Source organism: Anser anser (genome assembly GCF_964211835.1).
Source record: "Anser anser genome assembly, chromosome: 14".
NCBI classification, from domain to species: domain Eukaryota; kingdom Metazoa; phylum Chordata; class Aves; order Anseriformes; family Anatidae; genus Anser; species Anser anser.
Window position 1 is genome coordinate 19,751,810 of NC_139735.1, and position 17,157 is coordinate 19,768,966.

At 45.2% G+C, this 17,157-nt stretch overlaps 1 protein-coding gene across 9 annotated transcripts in view; it reads right to left on the minus strand.

The window, feature by feature from the left end:
* HTR4 (5-hydroxytryptamine receptor 4) overlaps nucleotides 1-17,157 on the minus strand; it is a 166,512-nt gene that overhangs the window by 50,827 nt on the left and 98,528 nt on the right. For all 9 annotated transcript variants that reach the window (XR_014572241.1, XM_083798276.1, XM_083798280.1 and 6 more), the window contains exons 3-6: nucleotides 16,905-17,030; nucleotides 15,764-15,964; nucleotides 2,228-2,381; nucleotides 977-1,545 (exon numbers count right to left, since the gene is read on the minus strand). Coding sequence is in view for 8 of the 9 variants with exons in the window: in XM_083798276.1 (XP_083654402.1) it covers nucleotides 977-1,545; nucleotides 2,228-2,381; nucleotides 15,764-15,964; nucleotides 16,905-17,030 (1,050 nt within the window). In the remaining variant the exon portion in view is untranslated. The remainder of the gene's footprint in view (nucleotides 1-976; nucleotides 1,546-2,227; nucleotides 2,382-15,763; nucleotides 15,965-16,904; nucleotides 17,031-17,157) is intronic.

Consider the following 17,157-nt stretch of genomic DNA (forward strand, 5'->3'; position numbering starts at 1 on the left):
TGAGGTGGGGGCTCAAATTCCCTGGGCCCCCACAGTGCCAGCCAGCTGGACTGTGTCTGGTAGCCCACGAGAGGTGCACACTGCAGATCCAGACACCACTGCCTTGCATGGGGGGAAGCACTGGGGGGCTCAGCCCTGGTGTGGAGCTGCCCCGTGTGGCACATGGCAGGAGCCTGGGGCTGCTGGCAGACATGGGAGCCTCAGCCCAATTTTCCCCTGCACCAACCCCCACAAGCTCAGAAAGAAAGCATCTGCCCTCCCCCATTTGCCACTCCTGCCGAGAGCCACGACATGCTGCAAGGGCCGGTGTCCAGTTCCAGCAGGACGCTGACCTCCTGTCTATGCTGGAAGCATCCTGAGAGCTCCCAGGCTTTGACTCAGTTACTGTAAAGGGCAGACACCCCGGCATTTTCTGAGCTGCTAAAGCAAAATGGCAAGTACCCTTCCTCCCAGAGAGCCACTGAAGTGCCCCAGCAGCATCAGGGCACTTGGGTAAGATCCTCCTTTGCCATTCATTACTTCAGGAGATGCAGCACCAGCTGGTGGGGCTACAAAGACAGAACCCGAGAAGTGCCATCGGGAGCTCTCAATCCCTTCACTAGAGAAAAGGGAGTAGGCAGCTTCCCCCAGGGTGTTCCTTGTGTGATTAAGTTCATCTCAGACAAAGCAACAACAGGATGCAGCAGCATGCATCCCAAATGCATGCACATCTTCTGTCTTCCCCCAACTATTTCCTGAACATGCCTCTGGAGAACCCGCACACGCCAACATCTATCAGGTATCTACAAACCCAGGTTGTATGAGCACCCTAAGAATTACTGTGCACTTCTCATCCCCCCCATCCCCCCTTTACTTTTTTAACAGTTAATCCATCAGATATTTCAAATGCAACACAAAATCAGTCCTTTAAGAAATCTCCTGAGAAGCACTCTTTCTAGTGACTCAAGCTATTTTGCAGCAGCTGAGAAACACTCACCTTAGCACGTGAGTCGATCCATTTATTGTGGTGGTGGAACAGGGGACCGTCTGCCCCAAGATAGAAGGCCTTCGGTATCGCTCATCACCACAGCACAGGATGATGAGGAAGGCACGTCTGAAAGACTTGTTCAGGAAGGCGTAGAGGAAGGGGTTCAACCCTGAATTGATGTAGCCCAGCCACAGAAAAGCTGTCCACAGCTTCCCCGGCACCGTGTAGTTTATGAAAGGGTCCACTATGTTTGTGACAAAGAAGGGGGCCCAGCACAGGCAGAAGCACCCCATGATGATGCACAGGGTCTTGGCAGCTTTGGTCTCAGTCTTCATGCGGTGCGTGCTGTGCTGGTCCGGGGGGTGCTGCCGGCCGTCGGCGGGGGTCCCTGCGCGCTGCAGCACCCGGATCTGGCGAGCGTGCTCCCTGGCAGTGACGTAGATGCGGTAGTAGGCCAGCACCATCAGGAGGAAGGGAATGTAGAAGGCCACCACGGAGCAGGTAATGGCATATGGCTTGTTCACCATGAATATGCAGTAGGTGGAGTTGGAAGCCTTGTTGAACTGCCTTTGCTGGATCTGGGGCAGGGGGAGAAAGGACAAGGACAAAGAACAGAAGAGATTCAGCGCTGCTCCTCTGATACCAGCAGTCTGTTTGTCAGGATGCTCTACCACCACTTTCCTATTCTCTCTCCTCCCTTCCCTCTCCCATTTGCAGTACCTGCCTTACCACTGCTGTCTCTCCCCCCTGTGCTTACACCACGGGCTCTGATGGTTCTGAGGTTTGTGGAACCAGCCCATGTGCAGCTCCAGTGTCCTAGAGCATGCCTCAACCTGGCTGCTGAAAATCAGCCTAGTAGCCTAGTAGCCTAGTAGCCTAGTTCATACTCTGTGAAGGGGAATAACTTCACTTCGTGCTGTGCTTTTTTGCAGTGCTCACTGCTCTGTCCATCAGGACATGCTTTTACACCAAGGATGCACATTTCATCTGGCCAAGTGGCACGGGCCAGATGAGTGGGGATGGCGCTAGGCTAATGCAAACTTAGCAGACAGGGGCTGTTCTAGGCACGGGGCAGTGGGCAGCAGCCTTGCAAATCCCCGTAAAGACAAATAGAAATTTGGCAAGCCCTCTGCTTCAATAACAAGGAGCTTCTCCTTTAGCCTCTATTGCCATCTTTTCTTTGCATATTCCTTTTTAAAGAAGCATATACAGCAGGGAATATATTTGGTACCAGGTCAGTGTATCTCCTAAGTTACTCACCAGATCAATGATGCCAATGCTATTCCAGCCTTGCATGATTGGGAGGAAAGAAATAAATGTTGGGATTACCCAGCAGCCTCCAAGCATTACAGCGATGCGCAATGGAGTCATCTTGTTCCTGTAAACCAGTGGCTGGCAGCAAATAGCATAGTACCTGCAAGGAGGAAGCAAGAGAACCACCATCACTGAAGGAGACTTTCAGGTCTTCTAAAAACAAAACTGCAAAGCCTTTTCTCCAGCTTGTTTCTGCTGCCTTTCAAAACAGAGGGGAAAAAAAAGATTCTATAGTCTATTTCTATCGACTGCCTCTTACACAAGGAGCTCAAGGTATTTTCACAGCATGAGTAAATAAGGTTTCGTAGTCCCTTGCAGGGAAAAGCCAATATTTTCTATTTTCCAGCTAGGGAAAATGAGGCATAGATTAATGCTGTGGTTTGTCTAAAGTCATGGAGCAAGGGAGTGACCTCCCATTCAGCCCTCCTCTCCTCCTGCACTTAGTCACAAAGCTGTCTGCACCCTCCTTACCACAATGAATGAGTTCACCTTCCTTCTGTTTAGCCATAACTGAGTAAATGTTGGGGTTTTCCTAACTGTAATGGACATTTATTTTGACAAGACTGCAAAGGCTGTTGTTGCAAATTAACAAAGTGTTTCAAAGCTGTGAAAATATCTGTAAAATTAAGTGTGTTTTTCCATAAACAAATCCCTTTTCTACCTCCCTGTAAACACCTCTTGCCTGGCTGTGCTTTAACATTCTGCCACAAGGACAGCACAAACGTCTGCCCAGGGCTTCCAGTCTTTTCCCCATCGAGGGGAATTGCCCTGTTCTCTCTTTCTTCTCCCAGTCCATCCAACATATTCACAATAAAATAGACTCCTGCTCTTAATATAACCAGCTTTGAACTGGAAATGTCTTCTCCAAGAGACAAAAAAATAAGTAGACAAAAATAAGAGACAAAAAAAAAAATGCCCATAAGCATAGCAGGTCAGCAACCATAACATTCTATTGCAGATTCCTGGTGGCCCTGACCTGACAGCCTGTCTCAGGTTCTGAATGAAATATTTTCAAACTTCAGAGGATTTCAGCATACTTTGCAGAGGAATGCCAGTACTGATGTCCCCACTGCTCAGACAGGGTGCTGGGGTCCAGAGGCTTCCAGAGCAGAGCCACGAAATGCCCTTGACTTTCAATCCCTGGTTCCAACCGATCTCCTTGCTGTAGCTGTCCTGTAGTCTCTTTGATTTGAACACGACAGAGTGGGAAAGACCAGGGCTGTGTGTAAAGCAGTGGTGTCAGGACAGAAACCCAATACGACGGACTCGAAGATGGCCATTCTGCAAAGGCACTATACCCCAGTTACAAGTTTAGGTACGTCCCTGAACTACCTCTTGCTCCAGATAATTGATAGGAAGTAACATAAACACTCAATTACAGAACTTCAAGCATTTTTTTTGTGACCATACCAAGTAATATATAACAAGGATATTTATGAAAGAGCCTTTTATGCAAAATGTTTAATAATTCAGCCCAAAAAGCAGCATTAAAATCTCTCTAAAATCTCTTAACAACCAGCACAGGTCTCACTAGGTCTCACTCATTGTGCAACTGAGAACATTTTCAACATCCTTTTAAAAGTCTCCAGGGATCCTGCAGTTCAGATTTGAGAAGATGCCTCTATAGCTGGTTGGAAACTACTGCTTTGACTCCACAGCTCAGCTGATCTGCTGCAGAAAATAGAAACTGTTAAGAGGGACGAGAGCAGTGGTCAGCCCAGTCCCACTCTGCCAACACCAGTACCAGCAGAAATGCCTCTCAGGTTATCCTACAGATGTCCCTCGCTAGGCTTCTGGGCATTTTCACCTGGCATACCTGGTACATCAGAGATACCAAAAGTGCCCATGAATTCTCAGCTCTTCTAAATAACTAAATATATAATTCAGCTATGTGCCTAAAGGGTATATTTTCTTAGTGAATTAATAATGGTTGTCTGGTAGATGTAGCTTCCAGATTTGGTAAGCACAGACAATCTGCAATGTGGCACCCATCTGTGTACCTGTAGGACGTAAGCACTGCATTGAAGTAGTGGCCATTGTTTCAACAGCTATTTATAAAGGGAATGAATGATCTCTGTCAAAGAGATTTTTAAAGTCAATCTTCACAACAAGACATAATATGTCTGTAAAGAGAGCCTATACGTCTATAACAGTCTATTTTACGAGGTCAGCAAAATCATAAATTAGAGACATTAAATTAGCAAACACACACTGAAGTTCGACCACTGACCTGAAGTGGAGCCTGTGAGAACTTCTAAGTGCGAGCAACACGTTAAAATAAGAGATATGCAAATGGACAAATATACATGGTTTATGTGCATGTATAAAAGAGATGTCCTTGAGGTGCACAATTTATTTCATCAAGAATTGAGTGGGAAGAGAAAAGTTTGTACTAAACAGTCAGAAAAAAACTAAAAATTTCCAAATTTTCTTAAGAAATTTTTAAAAAGTCATGTGGAGTCAACTAAATTGCTTTATTTTGATAAAATGAGATGATATATTCCACACAAAGGGTTGAAATAAAATCAAAGTGTCAAAAGAAAACATTTTTTAAAAAATCTCTTTGAAACAAGATTCAAAATGTCACGGGGGAAAAATGTTGAAGCAAGCATTCAACTCTTTCAATTTGATCATTTATATATTCTCTTCTGGTTTCCTGTGTGCATGAAAATCAGCCTGTTCCTCTGAAAGGTTTCACTTTCAAAGGAACGGTATATTTGACAGTAACTGTTCTTTCAGGGCACTGTCTGAAATGTTGCTCTCATGGAGTAATGCTGACTCCCATGGCAGTCGGTGGATCCAATTCCTGCGTCCACTGGCATGATCCTAACATGTTCCCAACATCTCTCTGGCAGCACAAGGAAGAAGAAGCTGAATAATTTACAGGAACAGGATTTGCTTAGTTTTGGAGCTTGCCTTCAGTGGGTCAAGATTTGAACAAGCGAGGTTGTCCCGCCTTGAAGCTATGTAAAACTGAACTGAATAGGAGCTGAGTGACCCGATTAAAATTAAAGTAGATTTAGGTTTGAGTTTGGCCCTGTTTTGAGAGGGGGGATGGATCTGAGGCCCCTACAGCTCCTTTTTCTGAGTCTATCAGCATGGTCAATGCTGATCAAACAACCTAATGATTTCAGAGAATAGAATAAATATGTCTTTGTTCCTAGGATAATTACCCTCCTCATGACAGCCACAATGTGCTTGCATAACCTTGTCCTATATTAGCAGAGCTTATTGAGTTTGGATTTCCCGGTGTTCTCCAGATTTCCTTCCCCAAGAAAATAAACTGACCTTTGAATTCAAACAGGTATTTTCGGTAATGCATTTTACTGCTTATTCAGACTGACGGTGCTTCTCTTGGTATTACGTGCCACTGCACTTCTGGCTCTAGACACAAGGGAATTATACCTGACATAGTTATTTGTTTAGTATCTGAGAGACACCCACTGCAAAGTACTACCCAGTGCTGGACATCAAAGGATTACTGTGACATTTCGGAGAACAAGTTGCTGCAAGTCTCAAGAGACTACACTTATTTGCAGAAAGGGCAAAAGGAGAAATTCACCAAATAAATGGGAGAGAATGGCCAAGACACCAGCTACCATTTCAGAAGCTGAATCAGCAAACAGAAAAGCAACAACATGACACATTACTAATTAACTACAGCAGGAAAACAATTCTTTGAAACAGTTTGAGTTATTTCATTTCTGTACTTCCCTGATGCAGCTGACAGCATTACACTGACTTGTACATGCTATTAAAGGCCATTAGAGTAAAAATTATGCCTGTAAAAATGACATCTTAAGCTCTCATATTTCTTCCCTTCCAGTGATTCAGCAGCAATTTTCTTCCACTTACATGTCAAAAGATTATATGTATATATATATATTTTTTGCTAACTGCTGCTACTGTGACTCCCCTCGTATTCAGAAAGGCGAGCTGGGTTCCTCCTGTCCCGACGCTGCTATCAGCAATAAGGTCCTGCAATCAGGACATGGGTGACAATTTTGCTGATGGTGAGGCAGAGAAGCACACAGCTGGTCACCCGTAGCTTAGCGGGACTTCTGCTCAATGATTCAAAGTCAGATTATAGAATCCATGCATGTTAACAAAGTCACTCAAGTCACACAATTTTTGCAGTAGCCAATGATTTGATGTATGCAATGGTTCGGGCATTTAAGCAGCTATTTATTCACTGAGAGAAAAGTAATTACATCTCTAAGATTATCAATAGTTTTAGTCAAAAGGTGAAATAAAGACATTTTCTTATTCTACATTTCTGCTTCCTTTCAAGCTAGAGTTGTTTTCCTGTGCTCATAAAGAATATCTATTATGTACTGCTTATGACAATGTGATGGATGAATATAAAATGCAATACATATACATGATTAATACAATGGCCAAGTTTAGTTAAATATTAATTCTTACTATTATCAGCCAAGGCCCATGTTTCTGCAGTTCCCTGGAAATGTTAACTTCCCTGTTACCTACAGCAGAGTAGATGCAGAACATCCTCTCTTCTGCCTCTATTTTGACATTCTCAGCTGAAGGGGAAATGCAAGGATCCCTTCCTGAAATTGTAGATCTTCCAAGAAGCCCCACAAAGCAAAGGTTATTATAATACTTTTCCTTTCCCATACCAGACATTTACCATATGTGAATGAATCAAGAGCTAACATTTTACAGATGGCTCAAGCAGAACAAAATAGCTCTTTGGCCTTACTTACAGCCCTGATGGCCACTGCAGATACGTTTGGCTACCAAGGATTTGTGACCTGCCCGTGGTCCTTCAGTGGCTCTGAGGAACAGTACAGTGGCCAAACTCTATCTCGAGAAGCATGTATGTGATTGTCCCTGGTCTTCCAGGGAAATGAATTTGGGAGGGACTGATTAGTGCCAAGTAGATCGATTCCCAAAAGTGAACCTCATTTGCTACAAACTGCCTCATTAACTCAGAGGGGATGCAAGTGCACCTCCATTATGTGCATAAAAGCTATAAAAAACTCTCAGTGTTCAGTACCCCACAGGGGAGCCACATATACACAATTTCCAGCTGCTGTAAGAGCAGAATATTTTTTCCTTTTCCCAACAGGACTTGCGTTTTGCCTGCTGGTGAGCTCCTCTTTTTGATCAGTGCTCCCAAAAATCATTTATAAATGCACGATGAACTGTACACCAGCAACAGATTTGTACCTAACAACCTTCAACGTATCGTGCAGAGAAGGCATAATATCACATTCCTCAGCAGCAGGATCATGGACAGCTTCTCTAATGTTAAATTTGTGTATATGTGAAGACAGGATATGGTGTACAGGAGGGAAGCTGTGAAGCCAAAGAGAAAATAGACTGAAAATGAACCTCAGTTATATTCTTGCCTTGTATGACTGAATTCTGAATCTGTTGTGTAGGTCCAACGTTTTCATGGAAATGTAAGTGCTGTAAATCATGGGTGTTTGTCTGTGCCTTTGCCTGTATGGAAGATCCTGTGTATACACACACAAACATATGCATGCTCTTTGTATCACACCCTGCCTGTCCTCCAGGAAAAAAAAAATAGAGAAAAAAAAAAGATTTTTGAAAATCACATGAACTTTCAAGTGATGACATGTGTTTATCACAAGCTTATAGTGCCTATGTTGTTGGAGACGAGAAAGGCAAGCAGAAGGACTGAGAAACAGCACAGCATCTCACCACATTCCTGACCTAGAGCTGACAGCAGCACAATGTCACTGTAATCTACAGGAGGGGCAGCTATTTGTGGCAGTGACTACCTGCATACTCATCAAGCACCAGCATGATGAGACTCCAGTTGTGTCCAGGATCCGTGGTCAAGACTGAAATCAAAGGTCCAATGATCTCCATAACTAGCTGGGCCAGTAACATTATAAACCACAGTTTCTGTGCTTAAAGAGAAGCACTGCCCCCATCAGCCTGGATGTCCGAGCTCCTCCTCAGGCCCATGGCAGTGTGCGAGCTGTCCTGGGCACATCTCCAGGGAGCACTCCTGGAGTCCTCACTCTTCAAGATAAGTGACGCTCTAACCACTGCTACTCTCTCCTCACCTTCTGGGCACTACAGAAACCTAATTACTGCATTAAATTATTCCTTCCCTTGGAAAAAAAAAATTAAAGTACCTGCTTGGTTTGCAATACAATTCAGTCTGAACTATGGGTATGTAGACACTACCCTGAAAGAAGCTCCTTAGATATTCCAGACAGACAAATACACACCCACCTTTACCAAACAGCCTGGGCCATGTGGGTGGCCCACATATAAATCCATGTGATGTCACATGCATGTATTAAGTGATATACATGCCATATGTTTTAGCAGCACTGAGGTCAAAATGAGCCGAGGAAAATTTACTAAATTCTCTCACTGATTACTTCTTTAACCCTTTTAAAGAATCTATAAGAAAGCAAAGAGGGTAGCCTGCAGCCAGCTCAGATACTGAAGATGCTGAACTGAATAGGTGGCAAACTGTTGCAGGTGGCAGGGATGTGCATTTTAGAACAGAGGAGCTTCTTCTCTTTGTTGGACACAAGTTATATGATGATGAGGCTAGCTGGGAAAGCTCTCTTTGTCTTTTTGGAGTTCTGCTCTGGCGAGAGCCACAAAAGCAAATCCGAGCAGGGTTTGCACATTCCTCCTCTCCCCCAGTCAACCCAGAGTGGGCCAAAGTCTTCAGATGAACCCCAACAAAATTAGGCAGTCTAGAGAGCTAGAATTTCATTTTTTTTTGTGCCTGTGTGAAATTAAAACAGTGCTACTGGAGAGCGACTCTGCTCAATCAGATGATGACAGGACAAGGGGGAATGGTTTCAAACTAAAAGAGGGGAGATTTAGATTAGAGGTTAGGAGAAAATTCCTCACTCAGAGGGCAATGGAAGAGGTTGCCCAGAGAGGTTGTGGATGCCCCATCCCTGGGGGTGTTCAGGACCAGGTTGGATGGGGCCTTGGGCAACTTGATCTAGTGGGTGGCATCCCTGTCCACGGCAGGGGGGTTGGAACTGGGTGATGTTTGATGTCCCTTCCGACCTGAGCCATTCTGTGATTCTGTGATACTGGCTTTGCTGTTATTTTCATGAAACCAGATTCTGGCCTCCATATAACTAGATTTTTACTTTATTTGTGAAGAGAGCAGCTCTTTCTCTTTTCCTTTTTCCCACTGAGCAAATAAGCCATGGTGTCTGACTGTGCCAAATAAAACAAAGTTATACATTGCTGGGCCAGAAGAAAAATGTCCTAAAATTATTATATCTAACAAAATTAAATTCTTATTAGAAAAACTACAGCCTGCTGGTGTTGAGATAATTACACTGAGAAAAATGCTAAAGAGAACAGTTAATTGGAACTGGATAAATTTAGCTAGTAATACAAACAAACGTATGTTGCCAAATGGAGATGGAAGGCTCTTCCACGGTCCCTGTGCAGATTGGTGTGTGTGCAGGGTTATTGGCAGCAACAGTGGCGAAATAAATTTCCATATTTCTAGAGGATTTGTAGAGATTAATAAAGGACAGTGCTTCCCGCAGGCTGTGCTACGACCATCTGCTCCATTATTTTCCTTAATGCTCTCCGGCCTGAATTCTGCAGCTCCCGTGCTAGCTTTCTCTCCGAGCCGCATGCTGATGGGGATGCCCTGCAGCCGTGTGTTGTGTCCCTGTCCTGCAAGGCCACAGCTCGTCCCCTTCCTGTGCCGGCTCTGCCCTGCTCCTCCTGAGCAATTGTAGGAGACCGGGCACCTTTACAGCTCAAAGGGACAAGGGGGATTCACGGCCTGGTTCAACATTATAGCAGGCACTTGTGTCACCCAGGCAGAGTGCTGAGTGCCTAATCATTACTTAGTGATAGTTATTTAAAGCCCAAGGAGTCTCCTCATGCCCCTGCTCGCCAGCCAGCAGATGCCTCGCAGAGCACAGCTGGATACAGCTGCTTTCTCCCCATCCTTGAGAGGACCAAATGCCCCCGCAGCAGGGCCAGCTGCAGCCCCTGATCCAACTCTGGGGCACTTAGGAATTTTTAGGCTCTAAAACATCACTTCTCTCAAGGGATTGTGCTAATTTGATGTCTGAACAGTACATTAATGTTAATTAATGTTTGTAAATGGCGCAACAAGCATCTGTCACTCTGGTGCTCCAACACTCTTTGGATACATCTGCTTTGCTTTAGCCTTTATTTAGCAGTGATCATGCGGTATGTTTGGATTCCTGTAAGATTAGCTCTGACTACACAAACACACGGCTAGGTCTGTTTTGTTGCATGTTACACAGCAGCTCAACAAATGCTTCTAGCACTGCAGGCGAGCAGTAGATGTAGTGCCCAGCAGAGATGCAGGCCTGGAGGACAGCTTCGCTGCCTGGGCCGCAGCCAGGAGAGCTGGAGGATGCGGTCACAGGACCTATTTGTTTCCCTTTTTTTCCCCCAAGACTTTGAGAAGTAATTGCACTGCAAATTGTATTGCAAATACTGGAGAAGAAAATTGCCTTCTCTGGCAGGTTAACGGTATTTGGAGACTCTATCATAGCTTCTTGGTCTGTTTATATGCAGTGCAATTATTTTTATTGCATAGGCACAAAGAATGGACAGGTATGCATAAAACATGCAATAAATAAATAATTCAAGGCCAAATCTTTCTTTTATATTAGAACACCAAAAAGATAATGAAAAAGTATAACCCAGTGACAGCAAGATTTGGATTCAGTGAGCCCTGAGGTACCTCTGACACCTTGGAGAAACACGTTTTCAGATCACACGGAGCTTCCCTAAGGCTCGGCAGTACTTTGCTCCCTGTGCCTCATTGGTAACATCGATTCACCCTGTTCATGTGGTGATTTCTCCAGGTTTTCTCAAAATCCTGTTGAATGCCTTTGAGAATTCAAATCTGAATCGTTTTCTTCAGACCCAGTAATGAAATAGATACAAGATGTTATCAGCTAAAGCTCTTTCAAGCAACACTTTCAACAAATGTTGAACAGAATGACTTTCCGAACTGAGTTCTGGGATTTAGAATAACCACAAAGCTTTCTTAAAAAAATAGATGTATGCCCTGAAATAAAACAGAATGCAGGAAATATATGAATCACAGAAAAAACACCAGCTAGAAAAAAACATGCTCCGTTAAAGTCTGAATGAACAGAAGGGCAACAGCTAGCAAACGTGAAATAAAGCACGGTGGAGGCAGCCGTACTGTCTGCGCTCCCTCACAGCTGGCTGCCAGGGGCGGTGAGCAGTGGTGATGAAGAAAGGTCAAGGATGGGCTGAGTCGTCCCCCCTGCACCGGCACTCATTTACCTGCTCTGGTCTTCTCAGTGCTCCTAACACTGTTCTGGGATCAGTCCTCACTGGAGAAAACAGCCACAAACCACCACAAAACTGCCACAGAAATCCAAGTATCTGCCAACAACCATTAAAGCATGAGGATATGCAGATGAGAGGGAAAAAGAAAGACATGTGGTTCTTACTCACATCAGAGGGAGCATTTCGAGCTGATCTGAAAGCTGCCTGGAGTCACAGGTCACAGAGTGCTGCAAAAATTTAACTGTCTGGAAGGGTTTTCAAATCTCAGTTCATGTACGCACAAGGTAAATGAGAGATTTGCCTTGAAAGACTGTAGCCCAAGCCCCAGAAGAAGAAAACTTTAGCCCAGCAGTTGGAAATCAGGTGGCTTTTGTTGCTGTGTTAAATCATAGCTGTTAGCAGCACGTGTTGGGTGCTCACTTGGGTTATGGGATGGTTCTCTGTCAAGTCATTCATTGCTGTTAGACTGTGCTGTCAGCTACCCGTGTTTTAGTTAATACATACCAGGAAAACCACAAATTTTTGAGTTCAGTCTGTGAAAGGAGGAGGATTTTAAAAATTGGCAAAGTGCTCAAGAAATAGGTGGAATTTAGAAACTTTTGGTACTGGAATCTATTCAAATATGACTGAAGCTTGGCTGCTTTCCCTTTTCATGTCTACTACAGAAATGAAGTAAGGTAGAAATTTTCTCCTTGCCCTTCTCAGGAAAACCACAGATCAAACAAAGCTGGAGGTGATGCTGCCCAGGCAGTCACAGCAAGGGGGAGGCACACTGCCAAGGAGAAAAGGCCATATATAAAAGGTGGGGTTTAGCCTCCTTTTTGTATGGAAAATTAACCTGTTATTCCGCACCCACCACTCTACACAGGAGTTGTAAATAATCCCTGTTGTGCTGCTTGCCAAGGTTTGGAACAGCAGCCAGCTTCATGGCAGCCAAAGGAGATTAATGGCTATGTAAAGGACACAGGAGTGGAGAGGGACTGCCACCAGCTCCAGGTGACCTGAGGCAGGACACAGCACAAGTATAACACGCCTCACAGTGCAGCAAAGAGACTGCAGCACGTCCTTAGGCAGGTGGCAAAGGACAAAATCAAACTGTCTGCATTTTCCCTGTCTTCTTCCACCCAAATGCCTTGTCTGGGAGGTGAGGGAAAGACCCCATGTCTCATGTCAGTCTGAAAGGCACCTTCATCTTCTCGAGCACCGTGGTGGGTGCTCTAAGCTTGGCATTTAGTCCTGGGATAAGTCCTGGGATTCAGTCTTGAGACTGAATCAGACTCACACTGAGGTGTCTGATCTAATAGAAGATGATGAAAGCCATGTGGTTGCTTTGGGACTCTCCCTTTCAGATGAGACAGGGAGGTCCTGGGCTTTCTTTCAGCTGACACTCGCTGTCAGCAGACACAGACCCAGCTTGCCTTCTTGTACTGGGAGAAATAATTTGTCTTTTGAAAAGTCTGAGATGAAATCCTGTCTTCTTTCATGTCAGGTGAAGCTCCAAATGATTACCTATGGAGTCAAAATAGCACCTTATATGAACTTCTACAGCTGGATTTAATGGCTAGGAGAGGTGTTATTAGAGAGAGATTAGAGAGCAAAGTGCCTATGGCACATTCAAGTGCCTTTGGAGAGGAGCAGCCTGGCTTGGGGATGTTGCTGCTAGTGCTCTGCTAATGGTGCTGTGTGTGTGTGGTGCTCATGGCTCTAACAAGCACTTAAGAAAAACAAGAAAAACGTGATAACAGGGAATTACCTAAAATTTAGATCAGCCTTGCAGCTGGTCTGCAGAGGTGTCATCCTCAATGTGAAAGCACCAAGCGAACAATAAGGGCTGCGATAATTACCCACGTCAGGCTGCATCCAGCCACCAGCATGGAGAGCTTTTTCCCTTCCTCAGTCTGAGAGCAAAGAACAGTACACATATGGTAAACACACACGAAAGAGAAAGAGCATTTGTGTGCCCTGAAACAATTCCCTAACATCTGGCAACTTCAGGTTTGTCAGCTGTTCAAAATTGCTGCCGTGTTTCCGAGTCACAGGCAGTGTAGCTCTGTTTCCTCATGCCTGGGTTCACGGAGGCTTTCAGCACGCTCATCAGCGAGCAATGAATTCACCCTCTGCTTCTCTTCAAGCCATTTGACTGCTGTTTAGTCTAATATGGCCAATACCGGGGGTGTGGCAGGTTTTGGGGGATTTCTCTCGCACCCTTTGGAAGAGCAGATCTGCATGCGGCAGAGAGCGTGCAAGGCTCCCCGGGCCAGAGAACAGGAGAGCATGGAAGGGAAACATGTTGTCCTGTCCAGGTGTTCCCGCTCTGCTCTGAATGTTTTATTCCGTAATCTAACCCATCTCATTTAATTTTTTTAAATGTATTTCCAGTTTCAGTTCATTCTGCTGAGCTGTGTGTTTGCAAACTCTGCCTCCGCTCTGTTTACAAAGAGCAAATCTTCCTGTGTAAAGCTGCCATGTCTGTTCTGTGTCCCCAAATTCCCACCTCCACGCCACGCATGTTGACAGCCACAACCTGGGGCAGCCTCCGCAACCTTGGACACCCAGCGAGGCTGTCCCAGCAGCAGGGGGACCAGTGGGGACAGCAGGAGTGGGAGCTCACCATGTGTCGGGGGGCTGCAAGAAGGGGGCATCTGCAGGAGGAAGGGGGAAATTTCCTTTCTGCAGACCCCACATGGAGTCCTTGCCCCTTGGAAGGTGGCAGTAATATTCTCCCCTTGTGTCCCCCCTCTGCACAACCCCCTGACGTTACTTAAGGGCCTGAAGAATCAAACTCCACGATTTTACATAATAAGTTCACATCCTCACATCTGCTTTACTGGTAATTCGCTCCAAGTGGCAATTTGTCAATGTTTTTAAGATAACGAGGTTCTCATTTGTGTTCCAGCCATCTAAACGTCCAGCTATGGAAACACACCACAGCTATTGCACATCAGCTCCTATCTGGGTGAGCTACTTCACGTGGTGGTGCCCCTGCCTCCCACACAAAAGGAGTTCTGCCAATCAATGGAGAAGTTAATCAACTATCTTTTGAAGCCTAGCTGAGTACAGACACTTTGGATGAAAGATGTTATTTAAATACCAGTTGTCATGATGATGAGAATGATTATGGTTATTGTAGCCATATTAGTAATGCTAAGTAATAGTATTTTTAAAGGTATTGAAATCTCTGCACAGAAAGCAACTGAAGACTCTAAATATTGCCTGTTAGAATAGCTGGTCAAAATGTTTTATTTTAAGTATTTAGACTGTGAAAAATGCTTGCTATTCAGTAAGGTTTGTTTTAAAGTTGAAAAGGTCTGTAGTTTACCGTGAAAAATTGCAGACATCAGTAAAACAAAATTGTTTGCTGTGATTTCTTTAGGATTTTGGCTTCACTTTAATTTTGCAAGAAAAGTTTAAAAGAAAAGAAAGTTTTTAGAATCTCCCAAAAAGCCTATATACCTTTTCAACAGCTTTACTTACCTCCTTGTTAGCCTTCACTAGTGAAGATGTGCAAATTAATGTCTTAGCTAAAAAGGCCTATAAAATTTGGGGGTGGGGGCTTGTTCTCTACGTCTTTCTCTATATAACCTAGTAATGTATGTCAAAATGTGTCGTTTAGTAATACGGGTGCTTGTCTGGCTAACAGCAGGAAGAACAGTTCTGATAGCACTTGGAAGATTTGTCAAACACTTTTTGATAACAGAGAAAGCCAGATAGTTTAGTGCCTCGGTCCCTGGGTGCACGGGGCTCAGCACAGCACAGCGAGCTGATCACCAGCCCAGCCCCACAGCCCCTGGCCATGAGCAGCACTTCCCCTGCAAACACAACGACCTGTGCAAGACGCACCTCCTGCTACAGATCTTGCATATCTTTCCTGCAGATCCATTTTAAGGATGTCTTTTCTTTATCTTGAAGGAGAATCTGTAGCACATCTGATCAATAAGGCAAACAAAGCTGTGCCAGGAACTGGCCGAGAACCTAGCTTGCTCTATCAACAAAAATCTCATCCCCTTCAAAGTCTTCCTACAGCAGTGAGGATTCGGACAGCTCTTTCCAAAAAGAGCTACCAAGAGAGATTTATTGCTGCATGGTACCCAGCAGGATCATGCTCACTCTTTGGCTACTGCAGATAAGCAACAACACTGAAGAAACTTAAAGCAAACACTATTTTCTCTGCTGCTCTGCTCATACCTGTCCAGTGAGATACAGCACAGGTGCAGGATTGATGCTGTGGTGAGCAGGACGTCAAGAGATGTCCGAACGAGGCAGAACATCTCTCCATAGATCCAGTTGTCCTGAACCAACTCAATGGCTCCAAACGGCATCACCAGCACTGACACCAGCAGGTCCGCAAAGGCAAGGGAAACAATGAAATAATTGGTCTTGATTTTCCTGCAAGGCAGATAACAAAATGAACATCTTCAATGCAGCATCCTCTATGCGTAGACAGAGAATTTGGCTTGTGGTTGGGTCTAAACTGCTTCATCACATAGAAAGGCCCTCTCTAACAAATTTCCCACTTTATATTGTCACACCTAGCTCGTTCCTGGTTTTTACACCTAAACAACCACCGTCTCCCCTGCGTAAACACATTTTCCTGCTCACATGTAAGAGGTAAGTAGATGCCCGTAGGCCTCTGCCTCTGGCTCAGTCTCACACCTTGCACTGGAGAGTTTGGGGGCGAGGAGGGGGATTTTATTTTAACTTGTAAATTGACAAAATCCTTCCAGAAAGCACTGAGAAGAATTGAGACCAAAGCTATAATTTTAACTTGAAGAGTACTTTTTAAATCATAACAATAAAATAGAATTAAATCCATTAAAAATCCCACGCAGAATATGAATAGAGGCTGCTGAACATCTCCCTCCGCTCCTGGGGCTGGTCTGACAAATCCCAGGGGGAGCAGCAAGCCTCAAGACAGTTTTGCCTGTGAACCGCCGCAAATTGCTGAGAACATTTGCCAGGCTGCGGCAGCGCAGCGCAGCTGCAGAAGGACCTCGAGCTGCATGTTTTACTGAAGGGCTAGTGAGAAAGGGAATTGGAGATGGGATTGAGCACTGCTGCTCTGCTCTGTTTTTCACTGATTTATCTGGTTTTGACACCAAAAGTGCTAAATGTGTAGGGGATGGAGACTGCAATGGTCCCACGGCCACAGGGCGGATCTGAGGGCAGGGACACCGAGACCGAGGTGGCAGTGTGACTCTGCCCCAGAGCTAATGGTGGCACCTCCTTTGTGGTCTATGCTCCCAGATTCGTGCACAGGGCTTTCATCTGGGGCCTTGCCCCATGCCCCCCGGCTGAAGGGGGAGCCGTGGGGGCTGCATGGGCTCACCTGAGCTGCCTGTCCCGGCATACCGCCACCATCACCAGCAGGTTCCCCAGGATGGCCATCAGAATAACCGCCGAGATGAAGGTGAGCAGCACGATCTTCTCTGCTACGCCGAAGCCCTCACTCGAACTGGGGAGCACAGAAAAAAAAAGGAAAATAAAGAAAATGCACCAGAGCCTGGAGGCTGCCCAGGTTCCTGCAGAGCCGGGGGCGCCAGGCACCCGCCTTGTGGCTGGCCATCACAGCAGCAGCATCC